The sequence below is a fragment of the Ursus arctos genome, unplaced genomic scaffold (genome assembly GCF_023065955.2).
Source record: "Ursus arctos isolate Adak ecotype North America unplaced genomic scaffold, UrsArc2.0 scaffold_32, whole genome shotgun sequence".
In the NCBI taxonomy this organism is placed as follows: domain Eukaryota; kingdom Metazoa; phylum Chordata; class Mammalia; order Carnivora; family Ursidae; genus Ursus; species Ursus arctos.
Genome location: NW_026623008.1, coordinates 19,488,817 through 19,511,844, shown reverse-complemented (window position 1 = coordinate 19,511,844; position 23,028 = coordinate 19,488,817). Strand labels below are relative to the sequence as shown.

Genomic DNA, 23,028 nt, shown 5'->3' with positions numbered 1-23,028 from the left:
GCGGCCCTACCACCGCCAGCACACACACCACACCACACACCAGACAGATGGATGAGCTCCATGGGGTTGGCAAGGCATGCGATGCGGATGAGATGGTGTTGAGGGGAGCGGGCAGTGCTGGCTGACAGGGGAGATACGGTCTTACCCGCTAACCCTCTGCCAAGAGGCCTGTTAGCTCCCCTCAGGCTGTGCAGGAGATGGCAAAGTCCTGACACGTGTCCTCCTGGGGGAGATACCAGAGAGGCGGGCCAGTGTTATGAGCTGTCTGGCTGGGCCCTGCCGCCCAGGTGGGGCTGGGGGCCGGGAGGCTCTGGCCCACAAACTGGAATCTACTGTCTCGGAAATATTTCCTTCGCTGGGCACTGCCTGGAGGTCAGAGCGAAAACACAGCAAGGGAAAAGAACTTGGGAGTCTCCGAGTCCCTGAGGCAGGGGAAAAACAGAGGGGACAAAGAGGGGACAGGATGGCCTCTTCTTACATGCCTATGGGGACCTCGCCCCCTTGCCCAGCCTCCAGCAGACAGACTCAGCCAGGAGAGGAGAACTTTAGCCATATCACCGGGCTTCCTGCCTTCTGCCTCCCCGGGAAAGAGCAAGATCGGCTGAAAGAATAGAGGGCTGCCGGCTGGGGCCTCAGCAAAGGAAGGGCAAACAAAAACCAAACCAAAGCAAATCAACTCTTAAAAACAAAAACTTTATTACAAGCAGGAACAAAGAATACTGGCTTAAATAAAAGGCAGGTGGGAGCTCCCCTCCTCTAGCCAGCTCCCTCCCCACTTCCCAGTACCACTGGAGCATGGCCCAGGGTCCTGACACTAGGGCAGAGCAGCTTCTCCCAGAGGGGACCTGCTGGGGCTGCCATTTCTCAGCTGCCTGTGACCCACTAGCCTCTGCAGCAAGGACGGGCAAGATGCGAGGACTTCCTCGTCTCTTTCCAAGGGCTTCAGGCCACTTGAAGGGCCAAGGAGGGGGATGGGACAGTTTCCTATCTATTTTGATAAGAAGCTATAGTTTCCAGCAGAGAAGTTTCCTTTGAGTCTCTGGTCCAGATTTAGGCCAACCTTCACTCACTTCTTGGACCAACCTGCTCTTTCCTCCCTTTTCTCTGGACGGAGTTCTCCAGTTGGCAGAGACTCCCTGTCCTCTAGCCACTGGCACTAGGTCCCATACTCAGAGCCCAGAGGAGGGAGTGTGGCTTGTAGAATGGCAGCTCCTCCCCACGGCCATTACCCCATCCTCCACGCCCAGCCTCAGCCTGTCTGGGCAGGTCCCAGGCTTCCTAATGTCCGAGGAGGAGGGAAAGACAGGAGGACAGGGGCTGAGCTGCAGCGGGAACCCAGGGATCTCTTGTGATCAAGGCACGGGCTCCCTGTGGCCATGGCTCAGGCTGCTCCCGCTGCTGCTGGCTGACACCCGAGGGGGATGGCGGGGACAGGGACAGCCCAGGGGATGTAGGGAAGTGGGAGCCAGCCACATTCGTACGAGGGCACATGCGAACACACACACACACACACACACACACACACACACACACACTCACACACTCATAGCCAGAAGTTCTCTTATAAATTTATTAAAACCAACTTGCCCTCTGTTAATCCTTAGCCTGGCACTACACAGATAGAAATGTGGCTGACTTTTTTTTTCTTCTTCCATTTAAAAAATGCTATGTAGAAAAGAGGTCTATAAAATTGTGCAAAATACCCAGCATTAATAAACCCGTTTCAAGTATTGCCAGCATGAGTATAACCTGCCTAGCCCAAGACCCCACTTGGGAGAGAGGTGGGGGGCCAGACTGGGATCCCTTAGAGAACCCTCTGTGGGGAGCAAGAGGACAAGGCCCCCACTTCCTAGTGTGCCGCCCAGGAATCATGCAGGAGCTGAGGTCTTGGGTGCCCGGCTGGCTGGTGTGGCTTCCTCTGACACAGGCTGTCCCCCACCCACCCCCACCTCTGCCCTTTCTATCTGGAACCCCAGCTCTATCCTATTGGCCAATTCCATACAAAAAACAAGAACAAAAACGGAAGAAAGAATAATGATCATCACAAAAAGAATGAAGAAGCCCACACACCAAAGCAGCCCACGGAGGAGGCGTCCTCTCCTATAGCCTGCTGTCCAATGCTCTTAGGTCCTGCTGCGCCCCCAGGCCTCGGGGCTGAGCAGAGCCCAGCAGCTCCCCCACCTGGGAGGTATCGCACTCAGTCGGCATCCTCACTCACACGGGGCTTGCCCTGGCACAGGCAGAGACTTGGCATGGTCCCCTCGCGGCCTCAAGGGCCCTGGCCTCTCTCTCCTGTCACCCCTGCCACTGATCAGCTTGGGGGGATCTAGGACCCAAGGCTGCAGGAACTTGGGTTTGGGGAGCAGAGGGTACAGCCATGGAAGTGTGGGGAAAGCCACGCAGGGAGGGAAATAAATACGAAAGAGTCTTTGGCGGCTCTGCTTTCCTTGGGTGGAATGGGGAGGGTCCCGGCAGGTGTAGAGCGCGGCAGGTGAGTGCGGAGGGGTGGACAGGCCAGCAGCTGGCAAGTACTGAGCCCAGTTCAGGGGTGGCCTCCTACCATGCTGGCGTCGGGCTTGGCTCCACAGGCTGGCTCATCGCTTCTGATGGGCGAGGGCAACACGGTGTCGGACTGCACAAATCCCCTTCGGTCGATCAGGCTTCCAAAACACAAGAGGGAACCCGTGAGGGCCCTGCCCAACACCAGTGATCCAGGCTGGGGGCCGAATGGCAGAGTCCATTTCCCAGCCAAGGGAAGACCCAGTCCCAGAAAGCCTGAGAAAGGGCAGCTGATCTCCATCTGGGGCTCAAGACCCTTCCCTTCCAGAAGGGCCCTCTCTATACTCTGGACACCTGGTTTTGGCCACCGGATTTATTCACCGTTAATTCAAAGCGGCCCATCTGCTGTCTGGCTGCCACAGAGCCAGGCTGCGGGTAAGGGGGAAAGTAGGATGAAAGGCATTTGGAAATAGTGGGATGCCCACTGTTACCCACTCCCCACCGCAAGCATGACAGGCATATCAGGCAGGACAAACTGGTGGCGTGGGGGTGGACAGTGTGGGAATTTAACTCCTGTTCTGGCACTCTGGCGCCCCCTGGTGTGAAGACAGAGGGGCACTTCCCAGCAGGTCTGAGCCACCAGGGCTCTTCGGCCAGGAAGGAGGAGGGAGGCCCCGCCCAGTGCAGCCATCAGCAGCAGCAGGCCAGCGTTGCTCAAGCGTGGCCAAAACATTAACTGTGGTGATCCCTGGGAAATAAGATTACATGTGATATCTAATACTCTTCTTAATATTTTGCACTTAATTTTTTTCTACAATGAGTATATGTGATTAACAATTACACACAATTCTTTTATGTGACAAATGTCTTGAGTGCACCCTGCAGGGGATGGTGGACAGAGGGCTTCTCTGGTGTAAGGAGAGGACTGCTGCTTCCAGAACCTCTTTGAGAGGTGTGGACTCACAGGGCTGCCCTGCACTGGCCAGGCCAGGCCCTGTGACCTCTCCCTGGCACCCGTGGCTTACCTGGGGGGTAGGGGGCCGCAGAGCACAGCACAGCAGTTGGTGATAACACTTTTGTGGCTGTAGGGGTTGACGGAGGCCTCACCGCCCCTCTTGCTGGACCACGAGCCTTTGATCTGCCGAGCAGGAAGGAGGTCTGAATCAGGCACCTCCCTTTGCTTCCATTTTCTAGGAGGGAGGTCTAAGAGCCTGGGAAAAACTGGTGAATTCTGAAACCAGTTCTGGATAGACTATTGGAGGGGACGCATCTTTAACCCAGGCTATTCAGCAAGTCTGGGGGACTGCTGGATGTGGGGGGGACCTGGCAGAGAGGAAGAAGCCCTAACCAGGACAGAAAAGAGAGCCCAGGCAGAGAAGCCTCCAAAGGCAACTTTTTGAGTTGCATCCTCTCTTCTCTGACCAGCCACCTGTGAGTGAAGGTCGTGAAAGGGGACAGGGCTCAGACTGACCTGGCTGTGAACCCTGGCCCTGCCACCGACACACTGCATGACCCTGGACAGGCCACTCCTCTGAATCTCAGTCCTCATTTGAAAAATAGGGAACTCTGATGGCATCAGTGGAACATTCGATGAAATCTTTGCCTGTCTCTAGATCTGTGAAGCCAGCTTTCGAAGGCACTGAGGAGTTTAGCAAGGAAGCATACCTGCTTGACTTTAACCCCCAGTTTCCCAAACTTATTTGTTCATCACACTTCTTTTTACTCAACCCCTAGTAATGCCCACGAAACCGCCTTGGGAGATGCTGGCTGATGTCATTTCTGCTCTGTACCAATCACCCAGCACATGATACCCTATCATGAGAGCGAAGTTTTGTTTCCCAGAATGAGAAGCTGAGTTCAAAAAATGTATTTTCTGTTGGTCATGGGCCTCTGAGCGGTAGCTGACGGTGGCCCAGGCACAAACACTCTCATTTGCTTTCTTACCGTTTGCGAGAACAGGAAGGGGAGGTCAGGTCTGGCCCAGGGCTGGGCACACAGTGGGTGCTCAAACAATGCTTGCTGGTGGAGGTCTGCAAGACAGCCTCCCGGTCCTGTCCTCGCTGTCCCCCTCAATAAGGATGTCTCCGGGAGCCCCAGGGACACCCTGACAACCATCACGGCTCTACTGCCTCTAAGTGCAGTGTGGCTGGGGGCACGGCAAGCGTAGCCATGGCTTCCGGCCGCAACCCTGGCTCTGTCCCTTTCCAGCTGTGTGACCTTGGGGCAAGTCACTCAGCCATCAAACAGGAGAAAAGCATCCCTTCTCCTTCTGCCTCAGAGTTGGCAAAAGGACCCCAAAAGAACTCTGGCAACAGTCACATGCTGGCCAGTGTCATGACTTACGGCGGAGCACCGCCGCTGGGTTAGGGAGAAAGCCCGTGCCGAGGGTCCGAGGCCTACCGGGGCCCTAGAAGCCTGCACTGCGTCTCCCAGGGCCAAGCCGTGAGTGCCGGAAGGCAAAGCCTGGCCGCCTTCCGTCTCCACCCATGTTACCCCAGCGGCCCGAAAGTCAGGCTGCCCTGCGGCCGCTCCAGCTCCCTCAGCCCTGCCGCCTTCCCAGGACCCTGCCCAGGCATGGGGATGGCTCCAGCCTTACTCACGTCTTCGTTAGTTGTCAGGTTGGAGGCGACGAGGTAAGTATGAAACCCTGAGAGGCCCAGGATGGACCAGATGGAGAAGAAGCAGATCACCAACTCCAGCACAGTGAGCAGGGTGGTCAAGGACCCACACGGGGACAGGGCCGGGAGCCTTCCTGGGGTCTGGGAGCTTGCCACGCTCCACCTTTCTCCCCTGTCCTTCCACAAGCTATTTCCTCAGAAAGGAAGGGAGTTTGTAACCTTCCTGTGGTCCACTCACTTCTCAGCAGGATCACCTCCTGGGCCCCAGGGAGGGTTTGGGAGCCCCTTCAAGAGCAGGATGGGTGATGGACAGTAGAGGGAAATGAGGATTCCAGGCACCAAGAACCAAACACAGGACATGGTCCAGGGAGTTTGGTGTCTCGAGGGAAGACAGGGACCGTGGCTCCTGAGAGTTCCTGGCCACTCCAGCCCCCTGACCACAGCACTTAGGATCAGTTCTAGCCCGGGCGGGAACAGAAGCGGCTGGTATAGATTATTCTTGAGGACAAACACTAGCTCTACACCATTCCCCTCTGTTTATAGGAGGTGTGGGGACCATCCCCCCCCCCCCCCAGTGAAGGGGCCTTGCTCCCACCAGGGCATCCACCCGCTGACAAAGGATATCTTGCTGGTGTCTCCTTCAGAGTGGAGAGGAAGTTGCTTCCCTGAGAGCCTGGGGAAGAAAAAACAGGGCAGGGCCAGCTCAGAGGGACAGTGACCGCAGCCCCTTGACTTGGCTGAGCTTGCTGGCCCACCCCTCCCGTTCACCCCTGCCCCACCCCCAACTCACGCAGCGTCAGGTGGGTGACCACACAGGCGAAGATGAAGGCCGTCAGGAATGAGAGGGAGAGAATAAACGCGTAGAAGAAGCGGTAGTTCCGTCTCCCCACACAGTTGCCCACCCAGGGGCAGTGATGGTCAAACCGCTCTGGAAAAGGGCCAGGGGAGATGGGTTAGCGTGCCTGGCCTGCAACCAGCACCGGTGTTCAGAGGCCTCCCGCCACAGCTGGGGCTTTCCTCCGACCCCCTCCCCCCGCCCCGGGCCCCACACAGTTCCTCAGACGCTCCCTGCTTCTGGACCTCTGTGCACAGGTTCCTACGGCCTCACATTCTCTGTCTCTTCACCTGGTTAAGGCTAGTTCCCCCTTCATGTCTCAGCTGCAAAGCCACTTCCTTGAGAAAGCCTCCCCTGGTCCCAGACAAGGTGAGGGCCCTCTGTTATCTGCCCCGTTACGTATCTTCTGCAGCTCTTTGCCCATGTGTTTACATACTTATTTATAATGAGTGGCCTGGCCAAGGACCCCTGCTCGATTGTCAGCTCCAGGAGGGGGCCTGTTTTGGACTCACACTGAGCCGAATCCCAATCCCAGGGTCCAGCAGTGCCTGGTACAAAGATCCACAAAAAAGTACTTGTTGCCTGGCCTATGACCCCGGCCACATGCCAACAACCAATGATCCCCATTCCTTGCTCTAGAACTAGAGGTCCAGGGAGGGGCTGGGCGGCTCTGTAACTTGTGGAGAGCGGGCATGAAAGGCCTCGTCAGAGGGCTGAGCTCACACCAGCACCATGTCCCCAGGGGCGGGGATCCCACCCAGACTGGTAAGGAAAGTGGTCTGTGAGAATATGGATCACAAGCCCACTGCAGGCCTCACACCATGGCCGGCCCTCTTCACAGGGGGTGGGTGGGGCGGGTTCTCAGGGATGAATAACACTCCCTGAGTCACCCACTTCCCTGCCTACTGTCATGGGTGTTCCCTGCTGTTCTCTCACTCAGGGAGTGCTGAGCTAGTGTGATGAGCTCACTGCCTAGGGACCATGCACAGTCACCGTGGCTCAGCTTGCCTGGGTCCTCTTGCGTAGCGTTTCCCTTATGACCCCCTCCCAGGGGCACACCCTCAGTCCCCAGCAAGGCTGCCCGGCCGCTGGCGAGCAAGAGGAGACAAAACAGTTTCTGGTTCCCCAGCAACCGCTGTGGTTGTGGGTCAGGAGCTTAGCTTCCGATCCTGGCTGCGTCCTCTCCACTTTACCAGCTTGAACTCCTCTGTTCCGAGATTCTTGTCCCTCCCAAACCCTGGGAATCAGATCAAAGTCGTTGAGTATAGCTGGTCCTGGGCCACTGGATGGTAAACCATTCTCTCTCTGGACCAAAAATATCTAGAATGTTATTGCTCCAGTCTCTGGTTCCTGGAAACTTGGACCTACTGAGAACCAGGCTGAGGCCTGGAAGAAGGGTCCAGGGCCTGTCTGTATCTGCCCCATACTGCAGAGATGGGGGAAAGGAATCCACCAGTCCTGGGCTGAAGCCAAGATACCACTGGTCACTCTCTGCGCCTCTCCCCTGAAGCCCTCCTCCGTCAGAGCAAATTTGGGTGAACCAGACTTCCTGCCCAGCTCTGGCTGATTCAGACACAGCCCCACTCCCATGAGTGACTCCTCTGTCTCCAGGGCTCCCTGCAGCGCTCCCTGCTGCCTCCCACTTACCCACACAGTTGTCACAGACACTGCAGTGTGAGGTCCGGGGTGGCCGAAACATCTTGCAGGTGAAGCAGTACTTCAACTTGACCATCTGCCCATTGATCATCACCTCCCGGGTCCGAGGGGGTGGCCGGTATGTGGAACTGCCTGTGTTATCTGAGGGTGGGAGGAGAGAAAGATGGGGGATGTTCAAGCCAGGAGCCCCAGCTGGGGAGAAGCCACTGCTGCCTAGCAGGGACAAGAGAAGGCTTAGGGAAACCGCTTTCTGGGAACAAGCCACTGGGATAAAATGCGGGCCCAAGGCGGGGAAAAATACTAAGATCTGCTACCAGCTACTGAAACTTACTGTGTGCCAAGCCCTGTGCTAAAGCTTTACACACCGGCTCACACACCGCTGGCCTTACACAACTTCGTGAAGGAGACCCTGGGAAGATTTAGGGAGGTTTATCTGAATCTAGTCAAGCCCAGATCTAAGGTCCAGTTTCCAGGAGGTTCAGGCGATGGAAGGACAAAGTGAGCAACACTATGAGAAAATAATGAGATCCAGAATGTGGGACACCTACGAGACCACTGGCCTGATGTCTAACAAAATCAGTGTCACTTCCAAAAAGAGAGGGAGATAGTTCTAAATTAAGAGACGTGAACAAATGCAATGCACGATCCTAGATTGGATCCTGTTTTGAAAACCAAACCAAAACACAACAAGAAAGACATTTGGCAGGAAACTGGAAAAGGACTATAGATTAGGAATTTGGGAACTATTAATTTTCCTAGCTATAATAATGGAACTGTGGTCATGCAGGAGGCTGTCTTTAGATTTTGAAGACACATGTTGAAGTATTTATGGATAAAGGGTCTATAATATCTATAATTTACTATGAAATGGTTTAATAAGAATTATAAGTATAGGGGCACTTGGCTGGCTCAGTCAGAAGGGCATGTGACTCTTGATCTCGGGATTGTGAGTTCTAGCCCCATGTTGGGTGTAGAGATCACTGAAAAATAAAATCTTAAAAAAAAAAAAAAATGGAACTAAGCACCCGAACATTTCTTCTTTAAAAGCGGCAGCAGGGTAAAGGCCGGTGGGGTGTGAGGCCAGTGGACACACTCTGAAACCCGGTTTTGCCACTCTCTGGTTATGGGAAATGTTGAAGTCAAATGAACTTCTCTGAGCCTCGGTTTTCTCACTTGTAAAATGGAAGTAACAGGCAGAATGGAGCATGAGTCCGGGCTCCACCACTTACTAGCTGGGTTTTTCCTAACAGTATCATTTGCTAGATGTTCGACCAGGCAAATCATCTCATCTCTGTGCCTGTGTTTCCTTGATCACTGAAATGGGGATAATAGTAGTACCCACATCATAGGGTTGTGGTGAGGGTTAAATGAGTTAACATACGTGATGTGGCACAAAGTAATGCCCGAGAAGTACACAGAATTACGAGAAGGAAAGCAAGAGGCAAGGAAGAGGAAACACTTCACTGAGCGCCGACTGTATGCTAAGCACGCTGTATACATTATCTCCTTGAATCCTGAGAACATCCCAGCAGGTAAGGTTATCACTGCCATCTCCAGGCTACGGTTAAGGAGCCTTTTTAGTGAGGTGAAGTGACGTGCTCCATTCCCAGCTAGGAAGTGGCAGAACCAGGATGTGAACCCAAGTTTCCAGAACTTGGGTTCGAGGTCTTTTTGTAAAATTTAAAGTGTCACAATGAGTGTTATTTAACCCTGCCTGGTTCCTTATTTCTGCCAGTGGCCCAATCCAAGGGCTGGAAAGAACCTCAAAGAGCATATAACACAGCCCCTAGCACCTAGCAGACACTTGATCATTGTCCCTTCACTGCCTGCCTCTCTTCTAACCCCTTCAGTTTACAAATGAGAAAACAGGCCCAGAGAGGTCAGGGAAGGTGCCCAAGGCCACACAGCCAGTGAGTGGCAGAGGCAGGGAAACTCCGTTTGGACACCCTCTGCAGACCCTTCCTTCTCCCTGACCCCTTCATGGCCAGTCACTAAGTGTCATGAGGATCTTCCTTCATAACCTTTCACTCTCCTCCCAATGCCCTAACCCAGGCCAGGCTCCTGTCACCGAACAGGCTTCCCCAGAAGACTCCCTGCTTCCAGCCCCTCTGTGTTCCAGCCCCCCTTGCACACACCCCCACATTTCTGTCAATAATGCCTTGGAGTTACAGCCCTTCACTGGCCTCCCCTAAAAACCAGATAAAGGACAGCTTTCCGTCCTGATCCCAGGGCCCTCCACAATTGGGCCCGACCTCCGCTCCCGGCTTTTTTCCCACTACTCTTCCCCGAGTCCCTGCAGCCTCGGCTTCCTGCCCCTGTTCCAACCAAGCCCTGGCCCCTGCCTTCTCCTTGCTCACCGGGACTCTTCTGCTCCCTGTGCAGTCCCCAGCAGCTCCTCTGAGCACTGCTGCCACGGGGCTCTTGGGCCTTGCACTCGCACCTGCTTCCTGCCGGGGGCTGTGATGGGACTGACGCCTCTGTGTCTCTCCACCTAGACTGCATGGCCCCTGAGGGCAGGGATGGCCGAGTAAACAGGCAGTTCCAGGCTTAGAGACCATGAGGGAGCGGGCACAGAGCAGAGAATACACTCCGGACTCAGGCAGGCCTGTCAAATCCTGACCCCTCCATTTACCCGCCAGTGCCGTCAGAGAAGTTACTTAACCTCTGTGAGCCTGTTGTTGCATCTGAAAGAGCAAATAACAGCTGTCTGGAAGGCGTATAGAAGGATCAGAAAGAGTACCTGGAAGGAACTGGCGCTTGATGAGTACTTCCTAATAGCTGTTCTCAGAAGGGTCACAAGGCATGGGCTCTGGAGTCTGCAACCCTAGGTCTGAATCATGATTTTGCTACCCACTCACTACGGAAGGAAGTCCCTTCACTTTCTGGAGCCTCGGTTTCCTCAGCCGTGAACTAGAGAGAAGACAGTCTCAGTCTCACAGGATTGTGGTGAGTGCTCAGTGAGATGACGCAGGACAGCCCTGAGCCCGGTGCTAGACCCACAGGAGTCTCAGTCCTAACACAATTCACACCGGGACGTTCCGGCAGGCAGAATTCTCCAGCTCCTTCCAAAACTCCCGATGCTACTCCAAACCCAACCTATAACCCTACCCCATGGGCCCCAGGTCCAGCTCCCGTCCCTGCCCACTGCTGGCTTCCAGGCTTGGACACAGGCTCTAGAGCCAGACCAGACGTGGGGTCCAACCGCAACTAGCTACACGATGTGAGTCAAGTGGCTTAACTCTGTGCCCTCATCTGCTAAAAAAGAATACAGGACATAATCAAACTGGCCTCCTAGTGTTGTGAAGGAAGATGAAGCGAGAACTCAGCAAGTGGGCTTATTAGCAAAACATTTAGCACCAGGCCAGAGCTGAATAAACACGAGCATTATTGTTCTTTCTACAAAAAACTACATTCCAAACAACTTATTTACCAAACTTCAGAACCCAACTCATCTGTGAGTGAAGGGCAGCCACAGACCCACTTGAGGAAAGAGGAGGAGAAAAGTTCCTGGAATCCTCACTGGGTTCCCACAGGCCCTCCCCCAGGCAGGGAGGGGACTCCCTATCAGTATGTTCTGGGGGGGGGGGGCAGGCTTCCTCCTCTCTAGAACTCTGACAAAGAGGAAGTGAAGCTCTGCACACCCAACTTCCCTGGGTTGCCAAGAGCCAGGGGTGGGGGAGAGAAAGTGACCCCTGGAGCAAGGGAGCCACCCACATGCGCCAACCGCGGGGCCCTCAAAAGTTGGGTCAAAGGAGGCCACACAGGGATACCGCTGTGGAGACCGGCCCCCACCGGGGAGGAAGGCAAGCCGCCGTCCCACTGTTTATTCTCAGGCCAGACCACGCAGACCAATCAGGGCCCTTATTTGTGCCCGGAGCAAGGCCCTTTGCCATTCCTGACCACAAGGTTCAGCCTCTTAAGTTTCAATAGAGAAAAACAATTTTCAAAGTGTACTGATATTCCCTGTCTCACCTGATGCACCAAGTTGCTCTGGGCTGGGTGAGGGGGTATGTACCCACATTCTACAGATGAGGACTTCGCCTCAAGAGTATAAGGTGGGGCCGAAATTAGAACCCTTCCAAACATTCTCTCAAACATTGCCAACTACTATGTCAAGATACTGTACAAGGCCTGGGGGGGGCAGTGAGGGGGGAAAAGGCAAGTACACACAGATAAATCAAATATGGTTCCTTTAAAAAAAAATTTAAAGGGGCTCCTGGCTGGCTCAGTCGGTACAACATGCGACTCTCAATCTTGGAGTTGTAAGTTTGAGCCCCACATTGGATGTAGAGATTACTTCAAATCAAATCAAATCAAATCCTGGGGCGCCTGGGTGGCTCAGGCGGTTGAGCGTCTGACTCATGATTTCAGCTCAGGTCTTGATCGCAAGGTTGTGAGTTCAAGCCCCGCTTTGGGCTCCATGGCGTGGAGACTACTAAAAAAACAAAAAACGACCACCTTAAAAATACATATATAAAAAATAAAATTGAAAAATAAATTTAAAATAAAAATTAGGAAAAAACGGCGGGGGCGGGGTGCCTGGCTGGCTCTGTCAGTAGAGTGTCTGACTCTTGAACTCGGGGTTATGAGTTCAAGCCCCACGTTGGGCCTAGTGCTTCCTTTAAACGAGACAAAAAAAACGCATTAGCTTTGCTCAATCAGTCTAGAAAATATTTGCTGAAGAAAAGAAGGAAGAAAGAGTGCTAAGAGATGTTATCTCTAACCTAAGGGAGTCTAAGATCTACTCCAAGGCTTTCCGCTTTGGGCTTTTCCCCAAGTAAAAAGACACTCTCCTGCTAGCAGGGCCTTCCTGCTGCCTTGTAACTGGGACTCCAAAGCCCCTGGGGCTGTGGTAATGAGGGGCAAGGCTCCTCCTCACTGAGCACCTGTGGGAAGCAAATGAATCTCCCCGTACTTTCCCCCTCACCAAGGGGCGTGCTGTGGGTCCCTCCACCCCAACCCCAGCCCGTGAAGGGGAGCAGGCAGGCATTCTACAGTCACAGCCAGATGGCTGGCTCTGTGACTGAAGCCAATGGCTGGCTCTGTGACTGAAGCCAATGGCTGGCGTGAGAGTCCCCGGGGGCAGGCATGAGCCACTGAGCAGGCTGCAGGGAGGGAAGGCTGGGATCCCCACCTGCCTTGCTGGGTCCTCACTGTTGGCCTTCGTTGCCCCCACCTGTGGAGGAAACAGCTGCAGGGCTGTGGTCTCCCCAGCTTCGAGGTCAGCCACGGTGCCCAGGCCGTGGGTCACTGTAACCCCCATCCGACCATTTCTGTTCATTCCACAGGCTTATGGAGCGCCCGCCACCTACCAGCTAAGGGACAGGCTGGAGGACACAGGAAGAGCATGGCCTGAGGGCAGAGGGAGCGGGTGAAGTGGGTAATTACAGAGTCCGTGTAAGAGGCACTGTGCGTCACGTCTGGTGACTGTGGGGCAGTCTGATCTCATTCTGAAACCTGGTCTGGCCACTTGCTGGCTTGTGACTTTGAGGAAGCAGCCTAACCTCTCTGGGCCTCAGTTCCTCCCTGGGTGATAATCGTATCAGACCTGTAAGATTGTGCTGGGATGAGAAATACAAAGGCCTAACCCACAGCTCGGGGATCAATGGTATTGCTGGTGTCATACTCAGGGGGAATGTGTGGGGTGGGGGGCGGGAGGCGGCATGCAAGGACGCAACAAAAGGTGAAGCCCAATTAAGCCAGACCAGGAGGAATGACTCACCAGGGAAGGAGGGCTAGAGCAGGCTGTGCGACCAAAGCAAAGGCACAGAGGCATGAACATGCGCAGCGTGGCTGGGGGCTCCGGGGGGTCGGGGCTGGCGTTGGCCTTGAGTCTGCAAGCAAGTGCGCCTCTGTGGGCAAGTTTTCAGGAAGGTGGAAGAAGTCTGTTTCTTGGCCATAACACTAAGTAACACTGATTCAGGTGATCAGAAAGTTATTCCCTTTTCAATTTTCTTTCAAGCCTTTGATTCCATCAAGGGGAAAACTCTTGATTTCTAATACCTAATAGCTCTGATCAAGCCTTAAAGTGACTATTTCTGTAGGCAACTGTAACCACCAAGAATTCTGTAACATTGTTATGTTTGGTTTTTATGATTATCTTCTACTCGGAGTAAGAGGCTTTCCTTTCGCTTATGAGGGTGATAAAAATTTTCCTTGTAAGATACATTTAAAAACGAGTCACTTAAAGGAAAATACTAAGGAAATGAAGGTACAAGGTGAGATGCAGAAAGGGCAAAAATCATAAAGGCTGTACCCAAATGACCGAACTTTAGGAAATGCTGCTGACGCCACGAGAGAGTCACCCAAATTCTAAGCCAGGGAGGGCTGGGCCCAAATCTGGGTCTTGGAAAGACAACTGTGATTGAAGGGAGAAGCCAGGTGTTGGGGCCTGCTCGGCAGGGCCAATCCAGGTAGTAAATGAGGCAGGTCTGCCCTAGGGCAGTGGGCTTCAGAAGGACCTGAGGGGAGACACTCTGGGCACAGAAAGGCTGCAGTTTGTGACCTGCTGGGAGGTGGCAGAGGGACAGGCAGCCTTTATGTCTGTTCTGTCAGCTGTAAACGTGTCTAGGTCAGTGTCTGTCGCTCCGATCTGGGTGTTGCTATCGTCTCCCATCGCACTGGGAGCCTCTTGGGGGCAATGTTGCCACCTCCTACCACTTTTCCAACTTGCCAGAGTGCCTGGACTCTGTATGACCCTGTAGGGTGACCCAGCTGCATGGCTCGCCAGCTGACAAGTCAAGATCTCAGACCAGGGTGACCAACCGCCCTGGTTTGCCTATGACCGAGGGGTTTCCCAGGACACAAGACTGGAAGGAGCCAGTCAGCCCACCTCAGATAGTCCTTGCAGGGCGGCAACCTTGGGCTAGAGCCTGTTGGGCTGGAGTTGCTGGCCTACGGGGCCAAAGTGAGCAGCCCACAGTCTGCACGGGCCCCGGTAATCATCAGCTCATGTTTATGTGACCAGCACCATCCACCTCAAAGCTGGTCCCCAACCTTCTCGAAAAGGCTCAGTGACCTTAGTCCTTTTTGAGAAAATATATTTCACCCTGATTAGAAACCTCCTGGCCCCACCCTCAAATCTGGCTCCCGTTCAAGTTTCAGAGTTCAAAGGCCTCAGAGATGTCACTTTCCAGGCTTGGCAGCTGTTTTCAAACGAAAGTCTCCAACCCTGACATTTAGGGCCCTACGTGACTAATTCCACCCCATTCTCCAACCAGAATTTCTCTAATTCTCTGAAGTATTCCTCCTGTTCCAGCCAACATGGCCTGCTCAGGGTTCCATGCCTGTCCCCGCTCCTGCCCATTCTGTCCTCTCCTCCTCTGTTCCTTCTGCCTGGAGGGCTCCCTTCACACATATCCCTGTGCTTGAACTGCACCCAAACTTTAAGGTTTGGCTCAAGGCACCTCTCTATGAAGCCTCTCCATATCCCCCAGGCAGAAGATACTCCTGGTTTCTCTGATCCTCTTCCAAAGCCTAATCTTACCTGTGGCAGCTGGTCAGGCCTCCCACCCTGGACTGAGCTAGCCTGGAAACCACCAGAAGTCAGGGTCTATATCAGATTTGTTTGTGGCCTCCCACCTCCTCCCCCTGTACTCAGGAGTCAGCATACAGAATTAACACATAAATGATTAAACCCATAATGCCTAATTGGGAGAAGTTCCAACTGTCTCTCCATCAGTCACCTGGGGACACCAAGGAGGGCCCCTACAGAGGCTCATCCATTCAGCCAACATCCCCGGGCCCTCCAAGTGGCAGACTAGGTGAACAAGACCTTCACTGTCCAAGAGAGGCTGCTAGGCCTGCCCAACACTTTGTAACAATCACCATGCAGTACAGGGCCTAGAAAAGAAGGACAAGAAACTCTGGGAACGTGTCATGGAAGGTCTGGCCCAACTGGGGTCATGAAAGCGTCTCGGGGTACGGAATACCGGTGTTGAGATCTAAGAATGAAGTCAGTGTGGCCACCGGAGACGTGTCCCTGTGGCCATCTCAGAAGAGAAAGCAAGGGGGTTGGGAGTCGAGGCACACAGTCCGTCTCCATGCCTCCACTCCCGGGCCCTGTGCCCACCTGCCTCAGTTTCTGCATCAGCATAGCAGGGCTGTGGGAGGATTCGTGGGGATAATGGATGGGAAGCACTCGGTACACGGTCAAGCACTCCCCAAACATGGGGGATTACAGTTGTCATTATCACCCACGCCGCTCACAGGAGGCCAGAGGATTCCAGGCGGCCGGATCTCCAAGCTCAGGCTGAGTTGGATCATAATCCTGCCCCACGATTAGCCCCGACCTGGAGGGAGGAGAAACGGGCTGCCCCTTGGCCTCCCCCGTTGTGAGGTGGAGCGCCCAGCTCAGACTGCAGGCTTCTGAGGAGCACAGTTGGGTCTAGGAGGCCAAGCGGTGAGCAGCCCAGGGGCACAAGGGGGGAGGAAGCTGGAGGCAGATAGAGGAAGATAGCAACCGAGGCGGGGCGAGGACAGGCCTAGGCAGAGGAATGAGATGAAGAACAAAGGGCGAGAGAGAACATCCTCCCCCTTCCTGCCCGCCCTCCTGAGTTGCTCCAGAAAATCACGGGAATGACTTCCAGAGACGGATGCAGCAGGCTCTGACATTTACAGGCCACAGGTCTCTTCAAGGCCAGTTAGATGTTTAAAAGCCTGTCTAAAAGCCACCCTGTTAGGGGAAGGAACCGACCACGGACCGGAAACCCCTGAGGTGTGCAAACAGCCACGTCACTTCTCCCCAGGAAGGAGCTGGGGTGGAGCAAGCTGAGATGAGGGCCCTCGCCCCAGCACCCAGCCTCCCAGGGGGCCCCACACTGGTCTGCGAGGAATCGAGGGCTGTCTGCGGTGCCCCGGAGCACAGGTTCTTTCTACCCACACTGGCCTTCCTGCTGTTCATTACACATACCAGCTTGTTCGCCATTCCAGGCTTTCGCTTTTACTGTTTCTGGACAGCATATTACTGGCTCCATCACACCATTCAGGGCTCCTCTCTAGGACCACCTCCTCCTAGAAGCTTTCCCAGGTCACCTACTCCAAACGAGCCCACTCCCTACACCTACTGTGCTCTTCCTCTAGACACCCACACAGCTCAGTCCCTCATCTCGTCACATCTTTGCTTCTTTGCTCAGAAGTCACCCCCTTTACGAAGCCTTCCCTGATCACCCTACTTAAAACATATACCCACCGCCCAGCTCTCACCCTTCCTCCCTGCTTTCCTCTTCGACATCCTAAATGTTTAATTGTTCAGTGTCCTTCTCCTCCTGCTGGAACATCAGCTCCAAGAGGGCAGGGCATTACTGTCACATTTGTTCACTTCTGCATCGTCAGCATCTAGAAAAGTACCTGGCACATAACAGGGGTTCAACCAACGTCTGATGAGAGAATGAGTAAGTACACGAATGTTTAAGGGCAGAGACTCTGGTCAGACTGTATGAGATCTCATCCCAGCTACTCCACCTACTGGGTGGTCTTGGGCCACTTACTTGACTCCTCTGAGACTCAACGTAATCAGTCAAAGGACAGTAACAACAGTCCTTGTCTCATAGGATTACTGGCAGATTAAATCAGATCATGCACGTAGAGAGGTAAAAACCCTGCCTGGCCCCCGTGAGCACTCAGGACTAAGCCGGCGGCCACTGCAGCCTTCACGGGCTAGCATCTCTTGCTTGCTTAGTTGCTCACGGGTTTATCACGTGTGTCCACTCTGGGGTCAGCTCCGGCCTGCCTTACTGACTACTGTGCCCTCAGTTTCTGGCACGGTGTGGGAAGAGAACATCAGGCCTCTTCTCAAATCAAGTAGGATGGAGCTGGGAGACACAGCTCCAGCTGGAGGGGCAGCCTCACCGATCTGTTTCTCCAGGGCGGCCGCCTCGCAGACGGTGGCCCGGGGCAGGATCCCGGGGTCGGTGAAACTTGTCTGCAGCAGGCAGCTCATGACGAAGAAGAAGAGGATGGCGGCGATGATGGGGATGGCGAGGGTCAGCTGGCGGGCCAGGAAGGGACAGCTAGAGAGAGAGGGGGGGGAGAGAGAGATGAGCAGATACCCGGAGGGCTCCCTGGGGCACAGGGCTACAGCACCACGGGGCTACAGCACCAGGCAGGTGTCATCATCCCAGAAACACCAGAGTTCGCAGCGCAGCGGGGAGAGCCTTTCCCTGAGGAAGAGGGACAGCTCCGAGGCCAGTGCCCAGAGCAGACATCACTAATTCATCCTTGCACTTTCCCTCTGAGCCAACAGCAGACATGATCAATAGATCCCAGCACTTTTTTTTTTTTTTTTAATGAGCTAAGGAGAGGGATCTAGATCCCAGCACCCTTAACCCCCGCACTTAGCTGCAGCCTCAGAATCCTTCTAAACACAAAGCTTCAGGCAGCCACTACCAACTCGCTTGAGTTGACCATCCATAACAATGTTCACTCACTCACTCCACAAATATTTAGCGAGGTCTTACATATGCCAGGCAACACCTTCACCAAACAGCAGTGAGCAAGAGCGTTGTTCCCCACCCCCCATGAGGCTTTGGTCTACTGGGGAAAACAGACCTGTGAACAGAGAAGAGCCACATAGGCCTGTGTGTGCTAACATGGGAAAGAGGAAAACAGCCAAACAGTCAGGAAAGTCTGGCTGACTGAGATAATGCCTAAGCTAAAATCTGAAGAATGAAAACGGTCAGCCAGGTGAAGGCGGTTAGGCGGAAGAGCATGGTCCGGGCACTGCCACTGTCATCCAAGGGCTGGCATCCCAAGTCAGTGCGTTCAGGTCCCGGAGCCCAGCTGGTGGAGAATGGCCTGTGCACGGGCTGACTTTGAGGCCTGCCCACGCGATTAACTGCTGTCCCCGGCTGTCTTCCCTCCAGGGCCAGAGTGGCACCTGATGGGGTGAGGAGCTGCTACTCGGGGAAATGACAGACTGCTGGGAGGCTAGAATCAGCCAAGGAGCTGGCACAGCTGCGGAAAGCAGACCTGTGGACATCTGCACACTCTGTCCAGAGCCTCCACTGCCAGAGGCTCTGGCCTCCAGAGAGGCCCTCCCCTTGAAGAGCAGAGACTGCCAAGACCAAGGGCTCCAACGGGACCACACATTCTGCCCCAAACACTTCAGTGGTCCCTGGGTCCAAGCCTCAAACAAAGCTGGGTCCTCTGTGTCACCCACATGACAATCAACCAGTTCATAGATAGCCGGACTCTTTGGGGGATGGAGACTTGAAGTCTGAGACTTACAGAACCCTCAGAAACACCAAGTCCTGGCTCCCTGATTTTATACAGGGGGGCCCTGAGGCCCGCAGCCACATCCAAGGTCACCTAGCAGCCAACAACAGGACTGGGACCTCCAGGCCCTCAGCAAAAACTCTTATATTCACTCAACAAATATTTACTGTATTGAGTGCCTACTACACACCAGGCCCTGTTCCAGGCACTGGAGACACAACTGTGAGGAGAACGAAGTCCTGCCTTGGTGAAGAGACAGGCAACAAACTAGCAGAAAGTATGCATATAGTATGTTCAGATGGTGGCAAGTGCTTCCAGAAAACAAGTAGTCAAGAAAGAGGGATAGGAGGGAGGGGAGTGGTTTGTTTGTTTGTTTGTTTGTTTGTTTTTAAAGATTTTATTTATTTATTCGACAGAGATAGAGACAGCCAGCGAGAGAGGGAACACAAGCAGGGGGAGTGGGAGAGGAAGAAGCAGGCTCCCAGCAGAGGAGCCTGATGTGGGGCTCGATCCCAGAACGCTGGGATCACGCCCTGAGCCGAAGGGAGAGCTTAACCGCTGTGCCACCCAGGCGCCCCCAGGGGGGTGGTTTGTTATCTTATAGGGACAGTCTGGGAAGGAGGGAAGAAAAGTGAGGGAGTGAGCCACGAGACTATCTAAAGGAAGTGTATTGCAATCAGTGCAAAGGCCCGGAGGCAGGAATGTGCAAAGAGGCCAATGTGCCTGGAGGAGGATGCATGGGGGGGTGGGGGGAGTGGGAGGAGAGGGACAGAGAGGAAGCCTATCATCAGGGTTCTAGCTCTTATTCGAGAGCCAGGGAAGATTTCAGGGCGGGGACTGGGATCTGACTTAGAATTAAAGGGGCACTGTGGCCTCCCTGTGGTGTGGGAAGTGGGGCCAAAGCCAGGCACCCTGCTGACAGCCCTGTGCAATAATCCACCAAACCAAACAATGAAGCAAAACCACTCTCAGCAAGAAAAGCCCCAGAGCAATGGGAGAGTGTGAGCTCCCTCCCTCCCCAGCATTTCCATGTGCCGGGTCCCTACTGAGGTTTCAGCCCAGTTCAGACCCAGAGGTGCTCTCAGTCCAAACCCAAACCCTCCTGCCAACTCCACCAGCCCAACTGAGGGAGAGCAGAGACAAGGCGAGATGATTCATAAGCCATCCCCAAACCTAGAAGTCCTCCTTTCTCCCTTCTCTGGGAGACAAATCTGTCAACAGTTAAGATACCCACGCAGCCCAGAGAAGATCGTGCTTCTGAACTGACTGAAACCCATGCTGCAGGGTCATGGGGGTCAACTTCCTCCTGCCCACACTGCGACCCGGGGGGGACTGGAAAAGGAACTTTCAAAACACTCATGCAGGTCAGCCCAGCGAGATGGATCTGAAACTCAGCTCCGGGAACATGCTGGAGGTTGGGGGGCTGCCCAGAGCTTCTGCTTGTTATATTATTCTGGAACTTTTTATCCACCCTGACTCAGAAAGGAAGCGGGGAAAGGGAGAAGCTAATTCATACGAAGTCCTCACCTTGCTTCAAGGGGAAACCCAAGGTTGCAGATATATGATCTGGCAGCTGGAAAGAGTCCCTGGGGGCGGTGTCTTTGTGGTAGTCTTAGCGTGGCCACAGGCCCTTAGGCAGTGCTTTATGGTGGAGACAACAGCTAAGAGCAGAAACCAGCATGAAGTGCTTGTTCCTGATTAAAAGCTTACATACATGACCTTGTGCCACCCTCATGACGACCTATTATAAACCCCGTTTTATAGACGAGGGCACTGGGGCTCTGAGGTGAAGGGACTGCCCCCAGGTCATGCAGTCAGCAGGTGGTGCGTGGTGGGGCGGGACTGGAAGCAGGTCTGCTGGCTGCGGAGATGGAGTTGTTCACCACACCGCACAGTTAAGGAAGACCACAAAGGATGGAGAGAAGTAGGAGGGGAAGTGTGAGTGTGTGTGCAAAGACTCACGCAGCAGATGGCTCAAGCCAGACACCAAGTTTTCCAAGCTGGAAAACTTCCCATACAAAAATGTGACCCTGGGAAGTGACAAGCATCCCTTCCTCCAACCAGAAAATGGAGATACTGTGTGGGCCAATCCTGGGTCACTGGGGATCAAAAGCCCCCACAGGGGCAAATCACGCCAAAGCACTGTGGACTCTCTGGAGAAATAACAAGGCCCTGCGGCTGTTCCTGCCGTGGGACAGGCAGGGTATGCTCCAGAATGTTGAGAAGGCAAAGAAAACCAGGAGGTCAGAGGTGGGGGGCAGGGGCTTGGCAGAGTCTGAGGGAAGGCTGGGAAACGATGGGGAAGCTAAGGAAGGTGCTGGAGGGAAGGGGGAGGAGAGAGGCCTGAGAGGCCCAAAGCTGTTTGGAAGGTTGCCTGAGGGCCTAGAGGGAGAAAGACTGAGGGGAAAGCAAGGGAGAAAGGTCTGAGCACAGAGAGATAAGAGGGGACCCCAGAGGGGGCCCAAAGGCAGCTAGGAGATTTGTGATGGGGACTATAAAGCCAAAGGACACGAAAGAAATTCAGAAGTTGTAGGGAAGGGACGGAAAGCAAAGACACCTGGAGGGGTCGAAAAGAAGCTGGGGGGTGGGGGATGGGGTAGGCAAGAGGTGGTCCGGGGGAGAGGTGAGGGAAAAGCGAGGGCAAGGAGGTCCGGAAGGCCTGAGCCAGGTTCTGAGAGGGCACAGAGAATGGGGCTGTGGAGGGACACGGGAGGGTGGCGCTCCTGGCAGAGGCTGGCAAAGGCAGGGTGCCAGGGAAAGGCAGGGAAGGATTGGGGGGGCGGGCCACAGAGGATGGGGCATCCAGACGGGCAAGAGAGGATGGAGAGTGGGGTGGGGGTAGAGGAGAGGGCCCAGGAGAGCAGGTGAGAGATATGCAAGGGGACTGGGAAGGCCTGGGGGCAGATCCCGAGCGGAGCGCGGAGGACGCAGGCCCCGGAGGAGCAGGGAGGGGAGGGTGCCTGACAGGTGCAGGGAAGGGTGGAGCGCCCGGGGATGTGGGAGAGGACGCGGGACCCAGCGGGGACCCAGAGGGGCTGGAGTGCCCACGCAGGACCCGGGCAGGTGGGGCGCGCGGCAGGGGGCGGAGGGGACCGGGCGCCCGAGGGGGCGGGGCCGGGGCCGCCGCCGGACTCACTCGAAGACGAAGAAGAGGACGGTGGTGGTGAGGATGAGCAGCAGCGTGAGTGCGAAGACGCCGCCGTGGCCGGCCAGCATGAGGCGGCCGCCGCAGTAGAAGCGGTTGCGGCCCGGGAACACCTCCCACTTGCGCCGCGGGCGGCGGCCGATGCTCCCGCTGCCGCTGCCACTGCTGCTCCAGCGCGGCGCGGCGGCGGGCGGCGGGGGCCCGGGGCCCGGGCCGGGGGGCGCGGCGGGGCCGGGGCGGCGCGCCCCAGGGGAGGCGGGCGGCGGGGCGGCCCCGGGGCTGATCTGCTGGTACTCGCAGTCCTTCATGCGGCCGGCCGCGGGCCTCGGCTCGGCGCCCCGCGGGCCGGCCGGGCCGCACCGGGACCGGGGCCGAGCAGCGGAGGTGGTGGCGGTGGCGGCGGCGGCGGCGCGCGGCGCTCGCTCGCTGGGGGCGGTCCCGCCGCCGCCCCGCCCCGCCCCCGCCCGGCGCGGCCTCCCGCCGCAGCGCCCCCTCCGCCTGGGCCCGGGATGGCGCTCGCGCCCCGCCGCGGGGTCCGGCTCCGCTGCAGGGCCCTGACCTGTCCCTGCTGACCGTGAACCGCGGCGGTCCCTTTTGCACCACGACGGGCCTGCAGATGCGCGCTCCCGGGAGCTTTCTGTTGTTTTGCAATGAAAACATTTGTTGGGCGTCCCCTGTGTGCCAGGCACCCTGCCAAGCGCCGAGATTCGAGTGGTGGACTTCTTGATCTACTTCTGACGATCTGTAATTCCAGGGCCAGGCTTCACCCACCTCTGTACTGACCGGATAGGTATTTGGTGGGGGGGGGGAAGGCAGGGGTAGAGGTGGGAGACAATCTGCTGTGAAACAAACCCAGGGACCTGTTAACTACTGTCTTGAAGTTCAAAGTGTCTAGCCGGTGTGTGCAGCACATCCTCTGGCCTCCCTCACCCAGCTCTGTGATCTGGACCCAGACCAAGGGTTTTCTAGATATCAGGGTTGATGTAGGGTTGATGCCACACAGCCCCAGTATTTTTCAAGAATTTTGGGTGTATTCATTTTCCAAATTGCGGTGTAATCAA

The 23,028-nt window shown here is 55.3% G+C and overlaps 1 protein-coding gene across 1 annotated transcript; it reads right to left on the bottom strand.

Moving 5' to 3' along the window:
• Nucleotides 1-674: 674 nt before the first annotated feature.
• Nucleotides 675-22,332, bottom strand: ZDHHC18 (zinc finger DHHC-type palmitoyltransferase 18). The gene is made up of 8 exons (XM_044390635.3): nucleotides 21,959-22,332; nucleotides 17,458-17,618; nucleotides 7,600-7,749; nucleotides 5,908-6,045; nucleotides 5,742-5,790; nucleotides 5,100-5,202; nucleotides 3,525-3,637; nucleotides 675-2,660 (listed from the first exon to the last, which is right to left on the bottom strand). Exons 1-8 carry the CDS (start codon nucleotides 22,273-22,275, stop codon nucleotides 2,543-2,545), a joined length of 1,149 nt encoding a protein of 382 aa, XP_044246570.2. The 5' UTR covers nucleotides 22,276-22,332; the 3' UTR covers nucleotides 675-2,542.
• Between the last annotated feature and the right edge of the window lie 696 nt (nucleotides 22,333-23,028).

What these genes read in the sequence shown, in the direction of transcription:
- ZDHHC18 (XM_044390635.3), bottom strand. Translation starts at nt 22,275, where the DNA reads ATGAAGGACTGCGAGTACCAGCAGATCAGCCCCGGGGCCGCCCCGCCG. An exon ending in CGCCCTGGAGAAACAGATCG is followed by an intron (nt 7,750 to 17,457) that starts GTGAGGCTGCCC and finishes TCCCACCCTCAG; the next exon opens with ATAACACAGGCAGTTCCACA. An exon ending in TGTCTGTGACAACTGTGTGG is followed by an intron (nt 6,046 to 7,599) that starts GTAAGTGGGAGG and finishes GCCCTTTTCCAG; the next exon opens with AGCGGTTTGACCATCACTGC.